The 22,092-nt window shown below is 43.0% G+C and overlaps 1 protein-coding gene across 1 annotated transcript; it reads left to right on the forward strand.

The window, feature by feature from the left end:
• The first annotated feature begins 4,467 nt into the window (after positions 1 to 4,467).
• LOC127208630 (hepatitis A virus cellular receptor 2 homolog) lies at positions 4,468 to 20,656 on the forward strand. The gene is made up of 6 exons (XM_051168121.1): positions 4,468 to 4,875; positions 6,181 to 6,522; positions 15,183 to 15,226; positions 17,241 to 17,367; positions 18,482 to 18,518; positions 20,431 to 20,656. Exons 1-6 carry the CDS (start codon positions 4,815 to 4,817, stop codon positions 20,588 to 20,590), a joined length of 771 nt encoding a protein of 256 aa, XP_051024078.1. The 5' UTR covers positions 4,468 to 4,814; the 3' UTR covers positions 20,591 to 20,656.
• Positions 20,657 to 22,092: the final 1,436 nt, after the last annotated feature.

The raw sequence follows: 22,092 nt of genomic DNA on the forward strand, positions 1-22,092 counted from the left end.
TGTCTCCCTTCTCTCCCCACCCTCACCCTACCCCACCCCCCATCCCTTTTTTGAGGCAGAATTTCACTCAGTACTTCGTGCTGGTTTAGAATTCATAATGTACCTTAATGTAGCCTAAGGTAGCCTTGAACTCATAATAGTCTTATCCCCTCAATTTCCTGACTGCTGAGATCACGAACTAACTCATTCACTTTATTTTCATCCTGTGTAACCCATGTGTCTGCAGCAAAGGATGAGACTATATGACGGGAGATAAAGATTTCCAGACTCTAGTGCTAAAAGTGAGAGCTGTAGGCTGAGCACTTAGACACCTCTAGCTGTGCAGCAGCCAGGCATTTGTATTGTAATATCAAATATCAAGCAAGCTGTGAGGCTTTTAAAAAAGCCAACCCATAGCTCACCAAACCTCTAGAGCTAAATTTCACTTGCAGGAACTATAACGGAAACAGGAACTAAAGAAAATGATACCACAAGAAGGCAGACAAGCCAGAGTGCAGAGCGTTCCACAGAATGGATCGACAGAAGCCGAGAGTGACCAGGGAGGAAAGAGAAGACAGCCCATCCATTTAAAGGAGACTTGAAGGTGTGACAATCACCTGCATGTGTACACCTTGTTTTAGTCTGGATGGAAACTAATTAATTAAATAACATTTTTGAGATAGGAAAGTGAGGTTTAGGTCTAATAGATGGGGGGGGGGGGTAGAGAAAAGCATCCATAACTTTATGGATTTTGGGTCACAGTGGTGTCATGATTACACAACAGGGCTTTCCTCTCTTGGAAGTAGAAGCACTTTGAAGTCTGAGGGAGTCACCCAATACATCTATGATGTGTGTATATGTGACATATCATTAAGAAGAAAAGGGAAAGGCAGCTCAGTGGCTCAAAGCAGCTTCTGCGCAAACTTGACAATTGGAGCCTAAACCCTGGAACCTACAGGGAAGGAGATGACCGACTCCTGCAAGCGTCTTCCAACCTCTGTACATCCACATGGTCCTGATGCCCGCCCCCATCTCTATGTGACCCTCCCCGCCCTTACCTCTCTCCCCTTCTCTGTTTCTGTGTGTGTTGCCTCTCTCTGTGTTTTTGCTATCTCCTTCTCTCCCTCATTTACTTCATAACAAAACTTTAAAATGAAAAGAGGTAGGAATATATTTTACCTTTTTTGGTATGTTTCCAGAGACTTAAGGAAAGTAGGAATCTAGAGGATTGCTAGGCATTGTGGGGTGGGAACAAGGCTCCTAATTTAAGTTATATTGTGTGTGTGTGTGTGTGTGTGTGTGTGTGTGTGTGTGTGTGTGTGTATTCCTGTAACCTTTTATCCTTTTGAAGATGTAGCTGGTTTGGAGGCCGTTTGTTCTTCAATAGATAATATATCTGAAAGATGACGAGGCCGTCAAGAGGTGAAGCCATGGGGAAATTGAGTTGGTCTCAGGGAGGACACCATCCTCAGAGGGACTAAAAGTAGTTACTACAGAAACTTGAGTGAGTTCTTGAGAGGAGGCTGTTGCACGGAGAGCAAGGCCGCCTCCTTTCCTGACTTTGGCTCACTGCTTTACCAGTGATCTCTCCCTCTTGCACAGCTTACCACCATTGTTATGCCATTTTCCATCAGGTTCTCCCAGAGCTGAGCCAACACTGACGCTGTGACTTCCAGCCTCCAAGACTGTGCTAGATTAAACTCTTTTCTTTGTGTTACCTCATCCGTGGATCATTATAATAGAGAATGGATGAAGGCCTGGTACTGGCTGGTTTTGTGTTTCAACTTGACACAAGCTCATCAGAGAGAGAGAGAGAGAGAGAGAGAGAGAGAGAGAGAGAGAGAGAGAGAGAGAGTCAATTGAGGAAATGCCTCTATGAGATCCAGGTCCAGCCCATTGGGAATGGTGGTCTCATGATGTCTGGGCTGGTTGTTCTAGGTTCTATAAAAAAGCAGACTAAGCAAGCCATGTGAAGCAAACCGGTAAGCTGCACCCCCTCTAGGGCCTCTGTATTAGCTCTCGTCTTCAGGATCCTGCCCTGTTTGAGTTCCTGTCCTGACTTCCTTCAGTATAAACAGCAATGTGGAAGTGTAAGCCAAATAAACTCTTTCCTCCCTGGCTTGCTTTCTGGCCATGGCATTTCATCCCAGCAATAGAAACACTAAACAAGGACAGGCCTGGGAGATGGCTCAGTGGGCATAGGCAATCTACCACCAAGCCAAAAGCCTGAGTTTAATCCCTGGGACCTACATGGTGGAAAGAGAGAAGTGACTACAAGTTGTCCTCTGACATTTGTGTTGGCACTCTACCAAAAAATAAGTGACTTAAACTTGTCCTAGATAAACCTCTTTTCTTTATGTTACCTCTTCTGAATAAATTATAATGGAATATGGACAAGGGCCTTGTGCTGGTTTTGTGTGCCAATTTGATACAAGCTCATCCTCAGAGAGGAGCCTCCATTGAGGAAATGCTTCCATGAGACCCAGTGTAAAGCCTCGGTAATGACAGCAAAAGGAAAACGAGTTAAGTAACAAAAGTTTTAAAAGAAATAAATAGCTCAATAAAGCACTGACTGTCTGCTTTAGGCTATACACATATGTGTGGGCAAAAGCCCTCAAGGGCTGTAACTCTGACTAGTTGTTTGACAGATTATTTCAGTTTCTGTTCTGTAGAAACTGTGAAGTACTTTCACAGAGGGCTTGCTTGTATTTCTATTTTTCTTTCCCCTCACGTTGCTTATTGCTAAATGTTGTCATTTATGATGTTGGTTTTATGATTGAACATGGCAAAAAAAAAAAAAAAAAACACTCACTGAGAAGTAAAACAAAAAAATTTAACATGTGAAAAAAAAGTCATAAATGAGTCCCCCCCCCCACACACACAAACAGAGCTGCCCACAGAACGGCATGGGGGAACCAGTGGATAATGGCGGTACTTGGACAGTAGAGGCAAGGACATAGAGAGTTCCAGGTCAGCCTAGGTGCCATCAGACCTCATGCCAAACAAAAGAAAGCCTTGAAAGACTAATCAAAGTGGTCTTGGTAGCAATTGTAGGACTGACGCTAAATGTAGCAAGTTCACAGAACTGTATGCTGGTGCTTTAAGGCGCCATCCCCAAGGTCTTTGGTAAAACATGGCCTTCAACTTCAGGACTAATCCTGTCCATTATACAGAAATACATTTTCAAGTTATTAGTAGTGGTATAGACAGACCATAAAGACATTAAATTCATGTGACATAATTTACAGTGCTCAGGGGCTTCTTATTACTCTAAATTGTTAAACACATGCCTTGGACCAGTCATTCTCCTTGAGTGTCTGTTGTCTGTACATGAGGAAATTGAATAGCATCTGTTGAGTAGCCCTCGTTCTGAGATGCTGTGGGAGTTCACACACTGAACAAGTTAGATATTTAGATTAAATGCATTTGAGGCAGAAGGGTGAGTGACAGAGAGCTCAGAGAGGGCTGGCCCAACGGAAACCCACTGGGTTTTCAGAAATCACCCCATCTGGGAGCTGGCTTCCCTCTGTGGGAAAGCTTTGGTTTTGAAGGTGTCTAGTTAAATGTCGCTCTTCAATGGCTGAGGGTGCCAAAGTCTGACATGGTACCTTGTTTGTAAATGACATGCCTGGAACTTAATCCATCCTGACAGTTCATGCTCAAAGACCCTCTTCCCTCCAGGGGACCAGAGGAGGGATTGCTCATGCTCATGGGATGGGATGGAATGGTGAGGTCTACTCGGCTCTGTCCACAATAGTGGGCAAGAAGCATCACAGACAGAAGTTTCTGTTTCCTAAATGGAAGATTGTGAAGGTTTGAAGGTCAGTGTCAGAATGATTGCAGAGCTCTGCATACATTATTGACACAACTTCTTTGAACTTGTTAACAGAGAGTGGCTATATGTATCCCAGGCTGGCCTCATACTCAGTGACCCTTCTAACTCAGCCTCCTAAATGCTGGCTGCAAGCATCCACTGCTTGTAATGGTATCGTGATAATCTCCTTGCCTCACAATACTATAATAAACTCAGATACAATAAGCTTATAGACTACATTCTACAGTGTATTAGACCAAGGACAACAACTGGGCTCTCAACCGGCAAGGAAGTAGTCCATAAATATAAAAGTATTGATGTAACATTCATTGCTTTATTATTTACTTATTAATGTATTTACTTAGCAAGCTAGTTAGTTAGCTAGTTTTTTTTCTAGACATGGTTTCTCAGTGTAGCCCCCGCTGCCTTGGAACTTGCTCTGTAGATCAGGCTGGGATTAAAGATGTGCACCACCATGTCCAGCTTCATTGTTTTATTCTATAGCTCCCAGTCCAGTGCCTGGCTCAAAACAGGTACTTCAGGAACACTGGTCACAGGCTTGATTAATGGAGATTGTCCTGACTTCACCAGAATACACGAGTGACATGTTTATGGTTTTGTTCCCTGGTAGTCAGTTGGGTTTGCACATGGACTTTCTCAGGCTATTTTATCTGAGATATGAGAAGACACCTCTTGCCATGACTAATACTTTTCTTTCTCAGAAACACTGCTTCCTCTTTGTTCACTTCATGTACTAATCGTCAGAGTGCCTGCAGGATATGTCGAGTGTGACATGAGCAGCATGAGATCACTGGAACATTCTCTGATGTGATTGGATTAGCGGTCCTAACACTGGAATCACTGGTGGTCAGACACCCTGGGGAATCAGGCTGGCCCTCCATGGGTGTGGTCAGCACTTGTGGCTTGGGGTAGACAAGAGTTAGAGGAAGTACCATTTTAACTGAAAAACTAAAGCTGTGCCTACACAGAGGTGGATTTTTATTTACCCTGGCAAGGACTCATGTTTTCATGTCTTTCCTTCAACTGTGTCCTGCTGCTGCTGCTGCAGCTACTACTGACAGGTAAGGACAGGCCTGGACCTTTTCAGTTGGAGAAGGATTATTTCAGCGGGCATGACAAAGATACAAACATGGGCATAGCGATGCTATTTGTAATGCCATACATTTGGAAGCAACCTAGATGTCCAATAACAGGGGATCAGGTAAGAAAATTTGACATAGCTATGATACAAGCCATGAGCCTAGTTGAACATCCTCATATAGCCTGCTGGCAATCACATGCTACAGAGGAAATCATGGTGCCCAATTATGGATGCAAGCACTGCCAGGGAACAGCGGTGTGTGGACATCTTTTAATGTTAGGGCCCTGGGAGTGGGGGCTGAGGAACAGGAAGAGTTGGCCAGAGGGTCACGCTTGCATGTACCTTTGATGTGGTTTCAATGCTTTATCATATAGATGCATGTGTCATTGAAAAAGAACTTATTTTAAACTTCTGTACAACATATGCAGAGTTTCAAATATACAAACTACTAGTTTTGTTTTGTCATGGGATTTTATTCCAGAGAGAGAGAGACAGAGATGGAAAGACAGACAGAGACAGACAGACAGACAGACAGACACACACACACACACACACACACACACACAGAGAGAGAGAGAGAGAGAGAGAGAGAGAGAGAGAGAGAGAGAGAGAGAGAGAGAGAAATGAACTATGTGACTTTTCCTTTGCTAATGCTCAGACAACTAGTACAGATAGGTGAGCTATTTTCCTGGCCATTTTTTTTTTTTTGTTGTTGTTGTTGTTTTGTTTTGAGTGTTGACTCTGTTAGCTCAAACTTCATAATTCAAGGGCTGTGATTCTAAAAAGGAGGGGAGGGAATGTGTCAAGGGCCCACAACCACGGGGACTGAGAAAAATGCAAGCTCTCGTTCCATCTCAAATCAACAGAGGCAGGCATTTTAGAGGAGCCTAGGTTACCCAGGCTGGCCTCAAATTCACTGCAGTTCTGATACAGACGCCTTAGTACAGGGATTACAGGCTTAAAGTAGTCATTTCTGGTCTGTGAATTTATTTTCTGAGAGATAGTTTCATCACTCAGGCTAGCCTGGAACTTGCTATAGAGTTCGGTCTGGCCTCTAATAATTCAGCCCCTGCCTGTCTTCACCTGCAAAGTTTTAGGATTTGAGGCCTGTGCAACCATAGTAAGTGCTTGGAGAAGGTTCTCACTGCTAATCAAATCTCAGAATCATTGGCATGTTTAATTACCCTCCCAACAGGGCAGCCATAGTTTTTTGCTTTTTTTTTTTAAACTTGCAGAAATGGACTCACCTCCCTCACCATCTTGCTCTCCTTCCCCTTCTGTGTAGGGTCTTTGGAAGTTGCGTATATAGCTGAAGTTGGTAAGAATGCCTACCTGCCATGCAAATACAATCTGCCTACTTCTGGGACACTTGTGCCTCTGTGTTGGGGCAAGGGACCCTGTCCTTTCTCGCAATGTACCAATATGGTGCTCAGCGCCAATGAAAGAACCGTGACATATCAGAAATCCAGCAGATACCGGCTAATGGGGGATTTCTACAAAGGAAACGTGTCCCTGACCATAGAGAATGTGACTTTTGCTGACCGTGGAATCTACTGCTGCAGGATACAATTTCCTGGTCTAGGGAATGATAAAAAATTAAACCTGGAGTTAGACATCATCAAACCAAGTGAGTAGACCATTCCATATACTCCTTGTCCATAAGAACCACCTGTGGGTCATGATATCATAATAAACAGGATTATCACCTCTGACTTCCTTAGGTATAGTCCTTGGGATGGGGAAAGAGCTGGATTAATAGGTCTCACCCCTGGGGACTAGTGATGTAGCTTCCACATATTTTCAAGGCCAAGGATTCAGTCTACAGAAGGGAAAGAGAGGCCTAGACCAGAGGTTCAAGACCCTGATTGTTCATTAGCATTACTTGGAAAGTTTCTGTTTTTAATTACTTTTTTGTTTTAATTTTTTTATATGATATGTATTTTGATCATATTCTTTCCCCTCTTCTAATCCTCACCAGATTTTCTCTACCTTCCTCCTCACACAACTTAATGTTTTTTTTTCCTCTCTCAAACACACACACACACACACACACACACACACACACACACACACACACACACCTCGAAAGTCAAGACAAATAGGTACAATCAATAATATAAAAAATATCAAACAAAACAAAGTGCACAAAATCAAATGAAGTTGTTTGTGTTGGCCCACTCTTGAACGTAGCTGGTATGCCCAGTGACACTCTATTGGACAAAACCAGCTTTTCTCTTCCCCAGCTGGCATCAATTACAAATAGCTTCTTGGTTAAGAGCGGGAGCCCCTGTCCACTTCTGCTTCTGGGTGTTGAGATTTTGTCTGGTCTGAGTCCGTGCTACCATCGCCTCTGTGAGTCCACAGTCCCGTTTCCTTTGAGGCATCTACTAACCCTGGCTCTTAAATCCTTCCACTTCCTCTTGGGGCTTGGGCCCCACCCTCAAACCGGAGACATATTTGGAGACAGATTCTGAATTCTCCCCTCCTCCAACCCCCACCCCAAATCTATTTCAGGCAATCCAGGAATGTGAACCACTGGGTTGTCTGTGTGTGTTAAGGAGATGTATATGTGTATGTTCTTGTGTTTTAAGATTTTATAATATATAAAGTTATGTGTGTAACTTAGCACAAGACTCTGGGTTTGATTTCTCAGCACTACATAAGTCAAACGAGTTTATAGCACTTTCTTTGCAGCCGTACAGAGCAGAGTTCAAATTGATTCTCCTCATTAATTGTGTAATATCGGAACATTATTTCAAATGTATGACCTTTTCATCTGTAAAATATAGTTATCTACTCTACGGACCACTGAAAGGATTCTATGGGTGTTGTTATGCAGAGCTTTAGCACACCCTCTCATGTGGCTGTTACTTTCGTTACTAATTAGGCTGTAGCAATGGCAACCGCATCTTCCTGCTGTTGCACATCTGAAGTGTGTGCTACACTCTCAGTGAACGTGGGCATGATGGTTTGATGCGGAGGTTATGTGTCTCTTTGTTTATCCTTTTTCACATGTTCTCTGCGGCTGTGTCCATATTCCCTGACATAAACTCTTTGCTTTCAGAAAAGCTTTATTCTTGGGCAGGTGAGATGGTTCAGTGGGTAAAGGCACTTGCTGCCAAGCCTCATTACTCGAGTTTTGTTTTAGTTCCTTCATGGTGGAAGGAGAGAATTGACTCCTGAAAGCTGTTCTCTGACCTTCAGATGCCCCCATTCGGAATAAATAAATGTAAAACAAAACAGTAAAAAAAAAAAAAAAACCAAACAAACGCTAATCCTTAATGTTGTTTTCTGACTCAAGTTAAGGTCATCACGGCTGGGACTGTCCTTGGGGCCTTCACTACAGCTTCTTCTCCAAGAGGAAATGGCTCAGGTAAGACATAAGAACGGGGGATGCACTTAGCTGCTATCTCAGCTCCCCAAATTTTAAATGTGAGAAATAGCTAAGAAAAATCACTTTTTTTCTCAGCAGTTGAAATATTGTTTGCTGTGAGTGAGCTGCGGATGCACATGTTGGCATCCTGGGTTAGGATTCTGTGTAAGCCACAAGCCACCCAGGTGACCTGGGCCAAGGCCTTTCCTTCTCAGGGTCTCCACTTCCTCTTCTGTCCAAGGGGCATGGCCTAGAGGCCTCTGGATTTCCTATCTCAAGAAAATGGCCCCCACCCTACTCCCTATGGAGAAATTCTTTTGCTATGCAAAGGAAGAGAAATATCTGCTATCGCCATCATTTCATTTAGAAAGTCATTTGGGGCTAGAGTGATGTTCAGCCATTAAAAGTCATGGCTAACAACCAACAAAGGCTTTATCTTACTTAAAATATTTTAATTTTATTATATTTTAATAAATTAATCTCTCTGTCTCTGTCTCTCTCTGTGTCTGTCTGTCTGTCTGTCTGTATGTCTGTCTGTCTGTCTGTCTCTCTCTCTCTCTCTCTCTCTCTCTCTCTCTCTCTCTGTGTGTGTGTGTGTGTGTGTGTGTGTGTGTGTGTGTGTGTGTGTGTAGTTATGTGGCGTGGATGGCATGTGGAGGTAAGGGAAAAACTTGGAGGCACATGCTCTCTCTTTTCATTGTATAAGACAAGGGGATTGGACTCAGGTCTCAATGCCTTTATACATGGAGCTATTTAGATAGCCCCAACTTAAATTTAATCTGCTTTGTTTTGTTTTTTTCGAGACAGGGTTTCTCTGTGTAGCCCTGGCTGTCCTGGACTCACTTTGTAGACCAGGCTGGCCTTGAACTCACAGAGATCTACTTGCCTCTTCCTCTGCCTTCTGAGTGCTAGGATTGCAGATGCATGCCACCATGGCCGAAAAGAACCTCTAATAAGAAATGACTCTATCTTACTTAAATATTAAGCAGACTTAGTCTAAAGAAGGGCTCAGAGCATTGTCTTCGTTAGTTTCTGACTTGCTCTGGGCTGGTGGTATGGCTTATATTTGGGAGTATGGGTTGGTTTGGTGGCCTTCAGGACCCTTTCTAGCTGGATGCAGATCATCAGCTTCCCCAGATTTTTGCCGCATCAGGAGGAGCTACATTCCTCCTAGGGCTCAAGGTTGCCAGCTGTCCCAGAAGACAAAGGGGACAGGAGAAGCTGAGCGAGGGCACACTGATCAGAGAGGTTGTCACTTCTAACTTCTGTGTACAGTTCCGTTCCTACACTCTAGAGAGCTCGTTTCATTTTTCTTTAACAGGGGAGGAGAGAGAAAAGTAGTTTAACTCCCATCTCATCACGCCATACATTTCACGAGCTACAACTCATGGGATTTCAATGAGAAAATGAGTCCAGGGTGCTTAGTCCAGAGTGTGGTCACAGTGTATTCTTAGTGTGTGTTAGCTCCTGTCACTAATACTGTCAGTAAGGACAGAGGCAGAGGGAGAAAATGGTTCAGTGCTGCAGTGTGAGTAAACTGCATCCTAAATCCAGCGCCTTCTCCTAATTCTGAGCAGTGTGAGTAAACTGCATCCTAAATCCAGCGCCTTCTCCTAATTCTGAGCCCAATAAGGTTGCTCCAACTCTCTGAAGTTCAGGGTTCTTGTCACTGTAGAGAGGCTCCAGTGCCTCCCTCAGAGGCTGTCATGAGGGTTAAACAGGATAACACCATGTAAAGCGTTGCTAAGCAGCAGGCCTACAGACATCACTCAGCTATTCACCAGTGTTTTCATTATTGCAGTTATTAATGTTACCTTCCTTGGTCAGTTGCTCTGTAGTGACCCATAGTCTCCACTATGTCATTAGCAAGGAAATTAAATGTAGTGCAAACCACATGGCGTCAACTGATGGAGTCTTTCCAGACTTTCACTGTGTGTCGTTGTGTTATTTTGAAGAAGCTACAGACATGACCTAGAAGGGACTTCAGGGATCACCGAGTCTCACTTTCCATCAGCATTGACTGGCACCTGTGTATGCTCACAGATGCAGGTATGCAGGCATGGAGACTGCCTTCCCTCCAAAGGCAGAACACCCACTTGTACCCATCTATGTCATGAGCAGAAGTCTCCTCCTCTCTAGTTATTGCCTGTTATTTTCACCCAGGGCAACAAAACCAGGCTCCTATCTTATGTCAGGCAATGTTGGCACATTACCTACGTAGAATCTCCAATGTTTTCAAGAGCCAGGCGGGGAATAGTCAAACAAATAGCAACAACAATAACAACAACAAAGGGTGATGTCCCACAACAGGAAAAGAAATGGAACATTGAAATTCATGGACACTTAAAGCCTTGTCTCCAGATGTTACTATGCCAGTCATTGAGAAGGCATCTACATAGCTATGTATACCTTCTGCTTACTGTGACTATGGGTATATTTAATGTTTGAATATAAGGAGGGTGGCACCTTTAAAAGTGGAAATGGAATTTCCTAAGCTCACATTGTACTTTTTTTTAAAGGAGACAAGACTAGGTTGCAGGGGTGTCTTCAGCTCTGGAGAGAACTGCTCTGAGTCCCAGATTTCTAATCTGTAGCCTGTGTCATGGACAGAGTTCTCTAAAATCCTGCTTCTGGGTTGGTGTGTTAACGCAGCAGGTATAGCTCCTTGCCATCAGGATTGACAACCTGAACTGGATCCCAGGTCCCCAAGTGTCAGAGAACTCCCAGAGATTATCCTATGACATTTCTAGGGACACTATAGCATGCCCATCGGTGGACACACACACACACACACACACACACACACACACACACACACACCACTCACACCACACAGTAAGATAAAATTAAACCCTGTTTCTCCATCCAAAAATGGTGAAATAGTGACACATATACATAATTTTAAGATTAGGGCTAGGTATGATGGCACATGCCTTTAGTCCTAGCACTTGGGAGGTAGTGGCAGAAGAGCTATATGAGTTTGAGGCCATCCTGAGCTACATGCCAATTTTCAGGACAGCCAGGGCTACATAGACAGACTGTGTCTCAAAAAAAAAAAAAAAAAAAAACAACCCAAATAATAAAGTATAGTAGCAGTTCTAAGAACCACACCTGCTACCCCAATGCTGAGTAGACAATAACTATGGCATCTATATACGTTCATGACTGTTTCATTCCTCCTTCCTGTTCCTATGCGCTAGTGCAGTTTTGGGTTCCCCAGGAAAAATGGAAAATAAAAATAACATTACAAGCCGGGCGTGGTGGCACATGCTTTTAATCCCAGCACTCCGGAGGCAGAGGCAGGCGGATCACTGTGAGTTCGAGGCCAGCCTGGCCTACAAAGTGAGTCTAGGACAGCCAAGGCTACACAAAGAAACCTTAAACCTTGTCTTGAAAAACCAAAAACAAACAAACAAAACCAAAAAAAAAAAACCCAACAACAACAACAACAACAACAAAAAAACCCAAAAAACAAAACAAAAACAAAAAAACACCCAAAAAACATTACAGACATCTCTTGTTCGTGGTTATAGCAAAATGAAATGGGGGAGGGGCGTAGTAAAGACATCAGGGTGGAAGGTTTAGCTTAATCAGCAGATTGTCTGTCTGGCATACATGGGAAGCCCTGAGCTTGATCCCCAGCTAAAACATAAATCAATAATGGAGGTACAGGCCTGTAATCCTAGCACTCAGTAGGTAGAGGCAGGAGGATCAGGAGTTCAAGATCACCCGGCTATAGGAAGGGTTTGCGGGCAACCTGGGTTACATGAGACACTGCCTCAAAAAGGAAGAGATAGAGACAGAGACAGAGACAAAGGCAGAGAGAGGTAGAGACACACAGAGAAAAGTAGTGAACAACTCAGTCTTCTCACTTAGACCAAAAACCATAACGACAGCAGAAGCAGAAGTGGGATTTCCATCTCAAATGTTGCGTGTGGTGAAAGATCCCTGTTTACTTTGAAGTTCCACCCTTGTGGTTTTCGTGCTTTAAGTTGCTTTCAGGTAATGAGAACAAAGCCAGAACATGTATTTCTCGTACATAATTTTAAGCTGAGATTGTAATATTTAAGTCATAGTCTACTAAACTCGGATTTCCCGGACACCATGATGGATCTTGAAGTGTTTACATTTTGAAGGTTCAAAAATGTGATGTGGTGGGTTGTGGTGCACGCTCATAGGATTTGCTGAAGGAGGCAGAGACAGGAGGATCACGAGAAATGTGACTGTGACTTTCCCAATCTGTGAGTCAGGCAGCAGAGTGAACGAGTTTCTGTCGTTTTCTGGAAGCTGACCTTATTTGCTTTCACAATGTGGTGCCTGTAGGCTTTTTTCCTGGTCCAGCTGCTTGTGGTGTCCTGTACCGGGTGGGAATCAGTACAGTCATTGGCCAGATGAGCAGACAAAGAAATAAATGAGCTCAAAGGAGAGATGGCGGTTGACAGATGAGCCATGTGACTGACTCTTTTCATAGTGGTGACATGGCTGGGTGAAGCTGCTGAAGCCTTGGAAGTGAATAGTGTGGCTTTCAAGCTGTGAGCCTATTTGGGAAGCTGTTGTTATCATGACCCAGGGTGTATCCCTCATTGTCAGCCTCAGCCCTTGGCCAAAGTGACTGACAGTCTCTACACTTTAGCATGGCTGCTTTGCTTTTGCTTTGCAGAGGCAAGTGGATCGATGTGAGTTCGAGGCCAGCTTGGTTGGTCTACAAAGTAAGTCTAAGTCAGCCAAGGCTATACAGAGAAACCCTGTCTTGAAAAACCAATTTTTTAAAGAAAAAATTTTAGGTTTTTATTGGTGTATTTTCATTGTGTGTAGAACAGGTTTTCTAAAGACATTTTGTTCAAGGATGTCATCTATTTTGACAATATTCCTCCTACACCCTCTCCCTCTTTCTCCGACTTCCATTGGTCCACCTCTTTCCTGATACAGTCTTGCCTCTGTTTTAAGTCCATAGGTATAAATGACTTCTAGCTTGCTTTTCTGACTAAAAGCACTATAGGGAAGGAAGGGTTTATTTTGGCTTAAGGTTCCCAAGGGATAGAGTTCAGAATGCTTAGATAGCATAAGAACAGGAAGAATCATTTTATTTGTAACAGGAATCAGAGAGAGAGAGAGAGAGAGAGAGAGAGAGAGAGAGAGAGAGAGAGACTCTATGCCCTTAAAATCTGCCTGCTGCCCCGCAGTGATATACTTTGTCTAGCAAGGCCTCACTTCCTAAAGGTTCCAATGTCCTCCCCATATATGACTGGGGAAATTTCTCATTGAGACCACAACAGCATGTGTGTGTGTGTGTGTGTGTGTGTGTGTGTGTGTGTGTGTGTGTGTGTGTGTGTAGTCACTAAGAAGAGAAGGTCTGGTGGGATTTAGTTGTGAACACATCTGAGCTCTATTTAGTTGGAAGACTTTTTAAAAATTATTACTTCTATTTTATTGTTTGTTGTAAATCTCCTTAAGTTATTTAGATTCTCTTGACTTAACTTTGGTAGGTCATATGTGCTTAGAAACTAATGCATTCTTTTAGATTTTCAGTTTAATGGAATACGTGTCTTTTAAGTATGTTGTAATGATTTTCTAAGTGCCATTTTTAGCAGCTGTAATGTCTCCCTTTTCATCTCTAATTTTATGTATTTGAGTCTTTTCTCTCTCCTTTGGTTAGTTTGGCCAAGAGTCTACTGATTTTGTTTATCTCTTTCTATTAATTTTTCGTACTTTTCCTTTTGTTTCTATTTCATTACTTTCTACCCTAATATCTATTATTTCTATATGCTATTTTGGAGTTTAATTGTTCTTGTTTTTCTAAGACCTTGCAGTGCATCATTAAAAAACCTGAGGTTTCTCTGATTTTTTTAAAAAAATGTAGGCCTTCACATAGCTATACATTTCCCCCTTATAACTGTGCTTATTATAGTTATGATATACTATATTTTCATTTAATCTGAGGAATTTGTTAAGCTCCCTCTCAATTTCTTTGATGACCAATTTATCACCCAGTCTTGATGAACTCATCACTCAGTGCTTTATTTTCCATGAGTTTGCATTTTTAAGGATAGTTCCTTTTAATACTGAATGAGAGAGTTCATTAAAGGTGTTTGGTAAAGTGCTTGCCTCCTGGGAACCTGTAGCTATTGCTTCCATTTGAAAACAACTAAATGCTTTGCCAATGAGTAAATGTTAAATGCTTTCAAGAGTTTTGTGTCTTTGAAAGACTGTACACTTTCAATGTTACTGGATTGCTGTAGCACTCATTAGAGCCTCTGGACAAAACCAAGGACATATTCAGTGTAAGTCTTCCAGTGAGTGAAAAAAAGAGGACATGACTGCTTCTAGATATGACAAGGGGAAAGTTTACTGTAGGTATAAGGGAGAGCATAGCCAGAAATAGAGACATCTTGGAGAGTCCAGAGTGAATATGACCCTGATCTGGGTCATGTGAGGAGATGGGGGAGGAGGGAGGAGAGCCAGGAGGTAAACGTAAGAAAGGACCAGAGTAGGCCTAATGGATGGATTATATAGGAAGAGCCTCTGGGGGAAGGGCAGCTGAGCCCCTGGGCTGAAGAATCCAGAGGTGGAGGGTATGCCAAACATGCCCTGTAGCAGGTAGGGAATGAAGGATGCTGGGAGAACCTGGTGCCCAGGTCTGTTGTGATCTGCTAATAGACACTTCAGCCATTTGTCCCAGGTTTGAGACGTAACAGGTAATGGGGTTTTATCTATGTGAAAGGACATCACCCTAAGATTGGTTTGTATGCATTCAGTGTCTTTTGCTGGCCTTCTAATTATTGTGGGGCATATGGAGAAGAATTGGTAGTAAACAGGGTTACTTTTGTGTTTAATTTTTTTCTTTGATTGGGAGTTTAAAAAAAAAAAATTCTTAATTGTTGTCAACTTCCTCCCCTTTGTATGTGTGCATGTAGCAGAGACACAGACTCTGTGGATCCTCTGTGATAAAAATCAAACAGTAAGTAACTTTTGTGTGTATCTCACATTGTGCTTGGCTGTAGACTTCCTTTTCCATGCCACCCCTTTTACCCTCCTTGGCTTCATACTCTGTGACTTTCATGGTTCAACAATGACAGGCAGGTCTGACCATATAGGCCTGTCCAGTCACTGATAAAAGTAGGATATGAATGTGATCTGCCTGGCACATGCCGAGTGTGGAAAAACCCCAAGAAGAAATAAGCATTCACTCTCTTTGCAAATGTCACAACTGTGTATCACTGGGGGGAGGCTCCTTTGGCTTTCTTTTCAGGCTCCGCACTTGTATTTTGCTGTGGTTTTTGAGACAAGCTGTCATATAGCCCAGACTGATCTTATACTTAGTATGTAGCTAAGGATGATCTTGAACTCCCAGTCTTCCTCCCTCCCCCTCCACAGTGTTGGGATGCCCAGCTTATATTTTGTATTTTTTTTAAAGAGTCATTTTAATGTAATAAGACGTCACTCAAAAATACCCACAGTCAAGAATTTATGTACTGAACGAGAAAGAGAGAGAGAAAGAGAGAGAGAGAGAGCGAGAGAGAGAGAGAGAGAGAGAATAAATAAATAAACAAATAAATAAATAAATAAATAAATAAAACCACTGAAAAGCCAGCTAGCAGTAGCAACTTGAACATTTTTGGATGACCAGACATTGAGGTTTTTCAGTGGGTAAAGGCACTGGCCACAGAGCCTGCCTACCTGTCTGTGACTCTTGGAACTCATGATGCAAGGAGATCACTGACTCCTGACTGTTGTCCTCTGATTGTCATTCCTGTGTCATGTACCATGATCCGGATACACACATACGCACATGCACAGATACACCAATAATAAAGCCTGCATTCAATGAACTCGATCACTTATTTGTGTGTTCACAGTCAGTGCCTGAGATCATGTGCTTGTCTCTCCCTTCTTTGAGACAGTGACCACATGTAAGAATTTCGGTTGCCCACAAGTGCTCAGCATGTGGTGCTCTGTGCACAGGACTTTTGCTTTTGCAGAAGTAATGTGTATTGATTACACAGGGGACTTAGCTTCTGAGATGTACTGTTTTTATTGTTTAGTGTTTTTGTATTGCTTTTAAATATAGTTTTTATTTAGTCTCAGATTATTTTGTGCATGCATATAGTGTATTTCAATAAAATTCACTTCATCCCCCTTCCAATTCCTACATCTCTCTCGTGTCTCCTTCCAAGTAAGCGTCTTCTTTTTTGTTGTTGCTCATAACCTACTGATTCTAACTAGTGATTCCCATATATGCATGGGTGTTTTTGTTTTTTGAAATAAGGTCTTGATATATAGTTCAGGCGGTCACAGATTTACTGCTTTCTGAGTGCTGGGCTTATGGATGTTCAGGTTGACAGGTTGACTTATTTGTTTTAAAGGTGTCTTTACTATCACTGTCTTTGAAGGTGAAATGTGGACTTAAATTTTAGAAACAGAAGAATGTTGTATGTGTTTACCATGGACTGAACATTCATTAAGAAACAGGCTCTTAGCTAATTTTCTCGATAACTCCACAGGGTCATTAAAGTCTTGGAGATGTGAGATTTGAACCCAAGACTATGTAGTTGAGGAGTGCTGGCTCCTGTGACGCTGCTTTTCTGTGTGAATGGTGGTTTCCCTGAAAGACATCAAATGTAGACCATTCTAAAACTCCCTCCTCTGAACACAAAATTATGAAGCACTTGAGGTTCTACCATAAAGCTGCTTTCAGGATGGGGGCCATGTGCTAACAGTCACTTCTACACCTACAGAACTAAAGGGGGTAGTGCTTTCACTTCTTTGCTAGCTACAAATATTAGCCTAACCCATTCCATCTCTTTGGTGGCTGAGGCTTGTCTAGGAGAAGACAGCTGAAGGGTAGTGTCATCATTCCTGCCACTCTAGGAAGCCATGAAAAAGAGTAGCCTGACCCATGAATCAGGAGACTGGCTGACCATATGACCAATTTCTGAACATCTTAAGCTTGACACCTGATTTCTTTCCCCCAGAAAATGTCCACAATGGGTGATGAGTTGGAAGACTCTGGGGAAACCATCAGAACCGCTATCTACATTGGAGTAGGAGTCTCTGCTGGGCTGGCCCTGGCACTTATCTTTGGTGTTTTAATCCTTAAATGTAAGTCACTGGATGGTGCTTATTTTTCTTTCTGATAAAGAACAGTTACTATATGAACCAGTGCAAACTTGGGTAGAAATACAGTCTTTTAAGTAGCCCTAAAGGTGACTAGACTAGATGCTTGATCATTTGTTCTTCTGAGTGCTGCCAGTTCTGATAACTAGTATTCATTCAAAGTTTCTATGTGTCAGGCAGACACTATGCTAAAGGTCTTACTCTCAGCCATCATCATCTTATAAGCCAGGCAGGGCTATTTCTCCCCAGTCTAGGACAGAGAAAAATAAAGCTCACTGGTACACTGTCTTAGATGGCTAACTATGCTTTACTCCTGCTTTGCCTCTTTCAGCCCTCTCCTAACCGTGGAAAAATCAAAGGCCTTTTTTCTTTGCCAAGTCTTCAACTCTTCTGTGGTTTTCTCCTGAATTTCCAATGTCACTTTTATCCTCGAAGGGCCATAAATATAATTTTAGTCAAGTCAAAGTTGCTTCTATTTTATTGATAATGACAGATCGCTTTGTCTTTGTTGTGGTTAATCTTTGTGTGATAATATCCCAAGGCAACTCTATACTTTGTTCTATAATGTCTTCTGTTGGCTTTGTAAATGCCATTCGCTGTGTTTGAAGGTTCTCTGTTGCTGTAATTTTTTTCTTCTAGCTAGTGACATAGTGACTCATTTGTTTCTTTCAGAATAGACCTCAAGCATCGTGTCCTAATGTGCTCTCCTAGCCTTCTCTGGTTTTGTTTTAGTATATAGTGCTGGTCTCCTCTGAGAGTGCATTGCAATTTGTCCTTTTCCTCCCTCCACTCTTCCATTCCTCCTTTCCTCACTAAGATGCCTCATGGAGTCAGAGCTCACACCTGCCCCTGTGTGTCCTTGGTGCCTACCAAACTGCGACACACATAGAATAAGCCTCAAAATATTTGTTAACTTAAAGATCTACATTATTATTACTTTTAACATAGTCCTAAGACATTACTGGTAGTTTGATTCAATTTGTTTTAAGGCAAACCCAAATTTTACTAGCAACTCTTACCTCCAGTCAGTCTGTTTTATTTCTTATTTCAGTTATCTTAGAAAAACACTCTAATCGATTTTTCTTTCCCCATTACTTAGGGTATTCTTATAAGAAAAAGAAGTCACAGAATTTGAGGTAAGAATAATGGAAGAGGGGAAATGGTACTGGGGAACGGGGAATAATATATAGCTTTATTCTTTCTCTGAGAAACTCTCACTTAGAACTTTGAAACCTTAGCTTAGGCTTCTTTGAAAGGAAAATTCAATAGTTGCGCCCCTCCCATACATTTAGCTCCCTCAGTTCTAAAGCTGACATGTCTAATTTGCCTCCTTATTATTACCAAATACTTCTCGCTGAGTGTTTACTATTTTTATGGTGCTACCGAAGTGTGTGTGTGTGTGTGTGTGTGTGTGTGTGTGTGTGTGTGAGAGAGAGAGAGAGAGAGAGAGAGAGAGAGAGAGAGAGAGAGAGAGAGAGAGAGAGGGAGAGAGAGAGCCCTCAAACATCTATGGTCAGGGTTTTTTATAGCCCAGCCTAGACATTTCCTACTGTGGCAGCGTGTTAACATGACCTGGGGACTAATCTTGCTGATACAGAACATACCCAGAGTGACTGAATCAGGATCTTGGGGAACAGAGCCTGAGGTGGTATTGTTCTCACAGCTCTTCAGGTGATCCTCATCATTACTCCACACCTTACTGTACTCTCTCTCTCTCTCTCTCTCTCTCTCTCTCTCTCTCTCCCTCCCCCCTCTCCCCTCTCCCCCAGATTTTATGGCTTTAGTAAGATTCAACTTATAAAAGATTGCAATGTATTTCAAGGGAAAATATGATTATCTGCTGCATACTTTAGGAACCACACCTTATCTCAGAATCAACAACACACAGAATGTTCCAAAGACAAAATAATATAAAGCGAAAAGTCACATAAATCCAAATACAGTATTTAATTACCAGCATCCTTATTCTTCATTAGAAGTGAAGCTGGGGACATGACAGTCACAGGTAATGCTGGCAGGCATCGACTCAGTATCTGCGAAATGATGTGCTCAGTATAAAACTCTACCTGCCACTGTAGACTGACAGCAAACTAGGACCTAGCAAGCTGTGTTGACTCTTGTAACTCCAGAACAGTGCCTGATAAATACCAATAATAAATGAATGATCTAGTGCTCCCCATAGCAGCCCTGCTGCAGGACTCTCGCTATTCCCATTTCCAGAGATGAGAAAATTGAAGCAGGAGGCTTACTAATGCATGGCATCGATGGATATATGTATTTTTTTTTTCAGTGCTGTAGGTGACAGATACACAGGACAGTGTGTAACTGTCTTGAATTAAAATTGCACATGTATATGAATGACAGGAAAACAGACAGAAGACTATTTAGGAAGAGGAGACAGGGGCACAGACGATGAAGTGTGTGGGTACAAGCAGACTGCAGAATGTACAGCCATGAAAAAGTCATCATGAATCCCATATTTTGTAAAATAAATATCGTTCTAAAAGCCGTTTAAAAACCCAAACCAAATGAACAACCAAGCAACCTACCACAAACAGAAACCGAGCTCACCTAAGCCATGATGTCGGGAAGGAAGACGATTTCCAACTCAGGTCTGCTTAAGTCTATAACACATTCACAGTTTTCCTTTTGAAACTGTTGAAGCCCACAGAGGGTTGAAACAACAGTGCAAGGGGTCATTAAAGCCCTTCACCTTCGACTCCTAATTGACACTTGGAGCACCCGTGTTGCCTAATTCTCTATAAGAACAGGGCTTTTTCTCCATTACCGTAAGTATGTTGTAGGCATCTTGATAAGTCCCAAACTTTCAGCCTATGACTTTTAAGGACAGGGACCTATTGTTTTTGTACCTGAGAAAATTAAGAGCAATTTACATGTCTTTAATTGTTCCCAAATTACTGTCTGGGTTTCTTTGAGGGAGCTTCCGGTGAAGGGTTCTGCCTGCTGTGGGCAGTGAAGCCAACTCTCTGAGCTCCGTTCTGTTGTCTGGGAAATCCTTCTATCAGCTTCTGCATTTTATTTTTACAGCCTCGTCACACTGGCCAACTTCCCTCCGGCGGGGCTGGAGAACGCAGGGGCAGGCCGGATTCATTCGGAGGAAAACGTTTACACCATCGAGGAGAACGTGTACGAGATAGAGAATTCAAATGAGTACTACTGCTTCGTCAGCAGCAGGCAGCCATCTTGACCACCTCGGGGCTGTCACTTTTTAAGACTTCCCTTCATTTTTGACTTTGGTATTTTCCTTTTTGAAAACTATATGTCACCTGACAAGTGTCGGAGGTTCTGTCCACAGTGCCTGCCCTTCCACCCCTCCACCCAGAAGAGCGTTCCTGTTTTCTGGGGATAATTAGCTCATAATGGGATTCAGCTGTAACCTATGCTTACATTGGAATGACTTTCGGGGCTAGGATCTCCCAACCCAGAGACTGCAATCATGGATGCTGAGCACGTTAGGAATGTTTAGTAAAATGACTTTGGAGCTCTGAGGCATTCAGGTTTGTGGCGTGTCCACACAGTCCCTGAACGGGTGGGGACGGGGGAGGGGATATTGGGCTAAGATTGGTAGGTGCGGGCACTTGCTGATGCAGGAAATCTAAAGAGGCTGCGGGCTTCTCTAGAGATTTCTGACCTTGAAAGATTAAGAAAGAGCCAGGTGGCTCTGTGCCTACAATTACATAACTGAAGAGCCTGAGGCAGGAAGCTGGTGAGCCTGAGACTTTGTCTCAAATACAAAGGGAAAACAACAACCCAAACATACACACACTCCAGGAGGCTGGGGAGATGGCTCAGATGCTGAAGTGTGTGCTGCATAAGCACAAGGGACCTGGATTTGATCCCCAGAATCCACGTGAAAAAGCTCTTCCTGGTAGTGCATACTTGTAAGCTCAAGAGATGGGGAGGTGAAGACAAAGCAGATCGCTAGGGCTTGGTTGCCAGTCAGCTTAGCCTAGTTGATGAGTTCCAAGTCACTGAGAGTGCGCGCGCGCGCGCGCGCACGCACGCACACACACACACACACACACACACACACACACACACACACTGACACACACAGACACCCCTCCCACATACATACATACATACATACACACACACACACACACACACACACACACACACACACACACACACGAAAGAAATGAAGGAAGGACCAGAACAGGATTGTAGGGACAGGTGAAGATGCTCTCTGAGCCTGCCGCCTCTCCACAATGTATATATATCTCTACATGATCTCTTCTGTCTCTCTTATGACTGATTCCGAATGGGAGCATGGTGGTGAATTCCAGAGCTCAGAAGGTTGAAGCAGGCACATGGAAAGTTAATGAGCATGGTTTGCTGCATTGCCAGACTCTGCTTCACACAAGAAACAGGCTGCCCACAGGCCTGCTGACTGTAAAAGGGAACTCTTTTCCTGTCGTGTGCTCAAAGGGAACTGCCCCAGACAACTTCTCCATTCACTGAGGAAACTGGAGCTGTGCTTTTCACAGAAGAAGAACCGGCGACTGGGACACTAAGGCAGCAAAGCCTTGCAGCAATCGATCTAGTCAGCAACCGATCAGGGCAGTGGTCACCAAACTCAGGTCCCAAGCTTGTGGAGATCAGTCTTATCTGGCTTACGACTGCCTGCCCAGTGCCTTGGTCTCTGTTAGTTCCCGTATATAACAGAACCTAATTAAATAACCTCAG

The sequence above is a fragment of the Acomys russatus genome, chromosome 25, assembly GCF_903995435.1.
Source record: "Acomys russatus chromosome 25, mAcoRus1.1, whole genome shotgun sequence".
In the NCBI taxonomy this organism is placed as follows: Eukaryota; Metazoa; Chordata; class Mammalia; order Rodentia; family Muridae; genus Acomys; species Acomys russatus.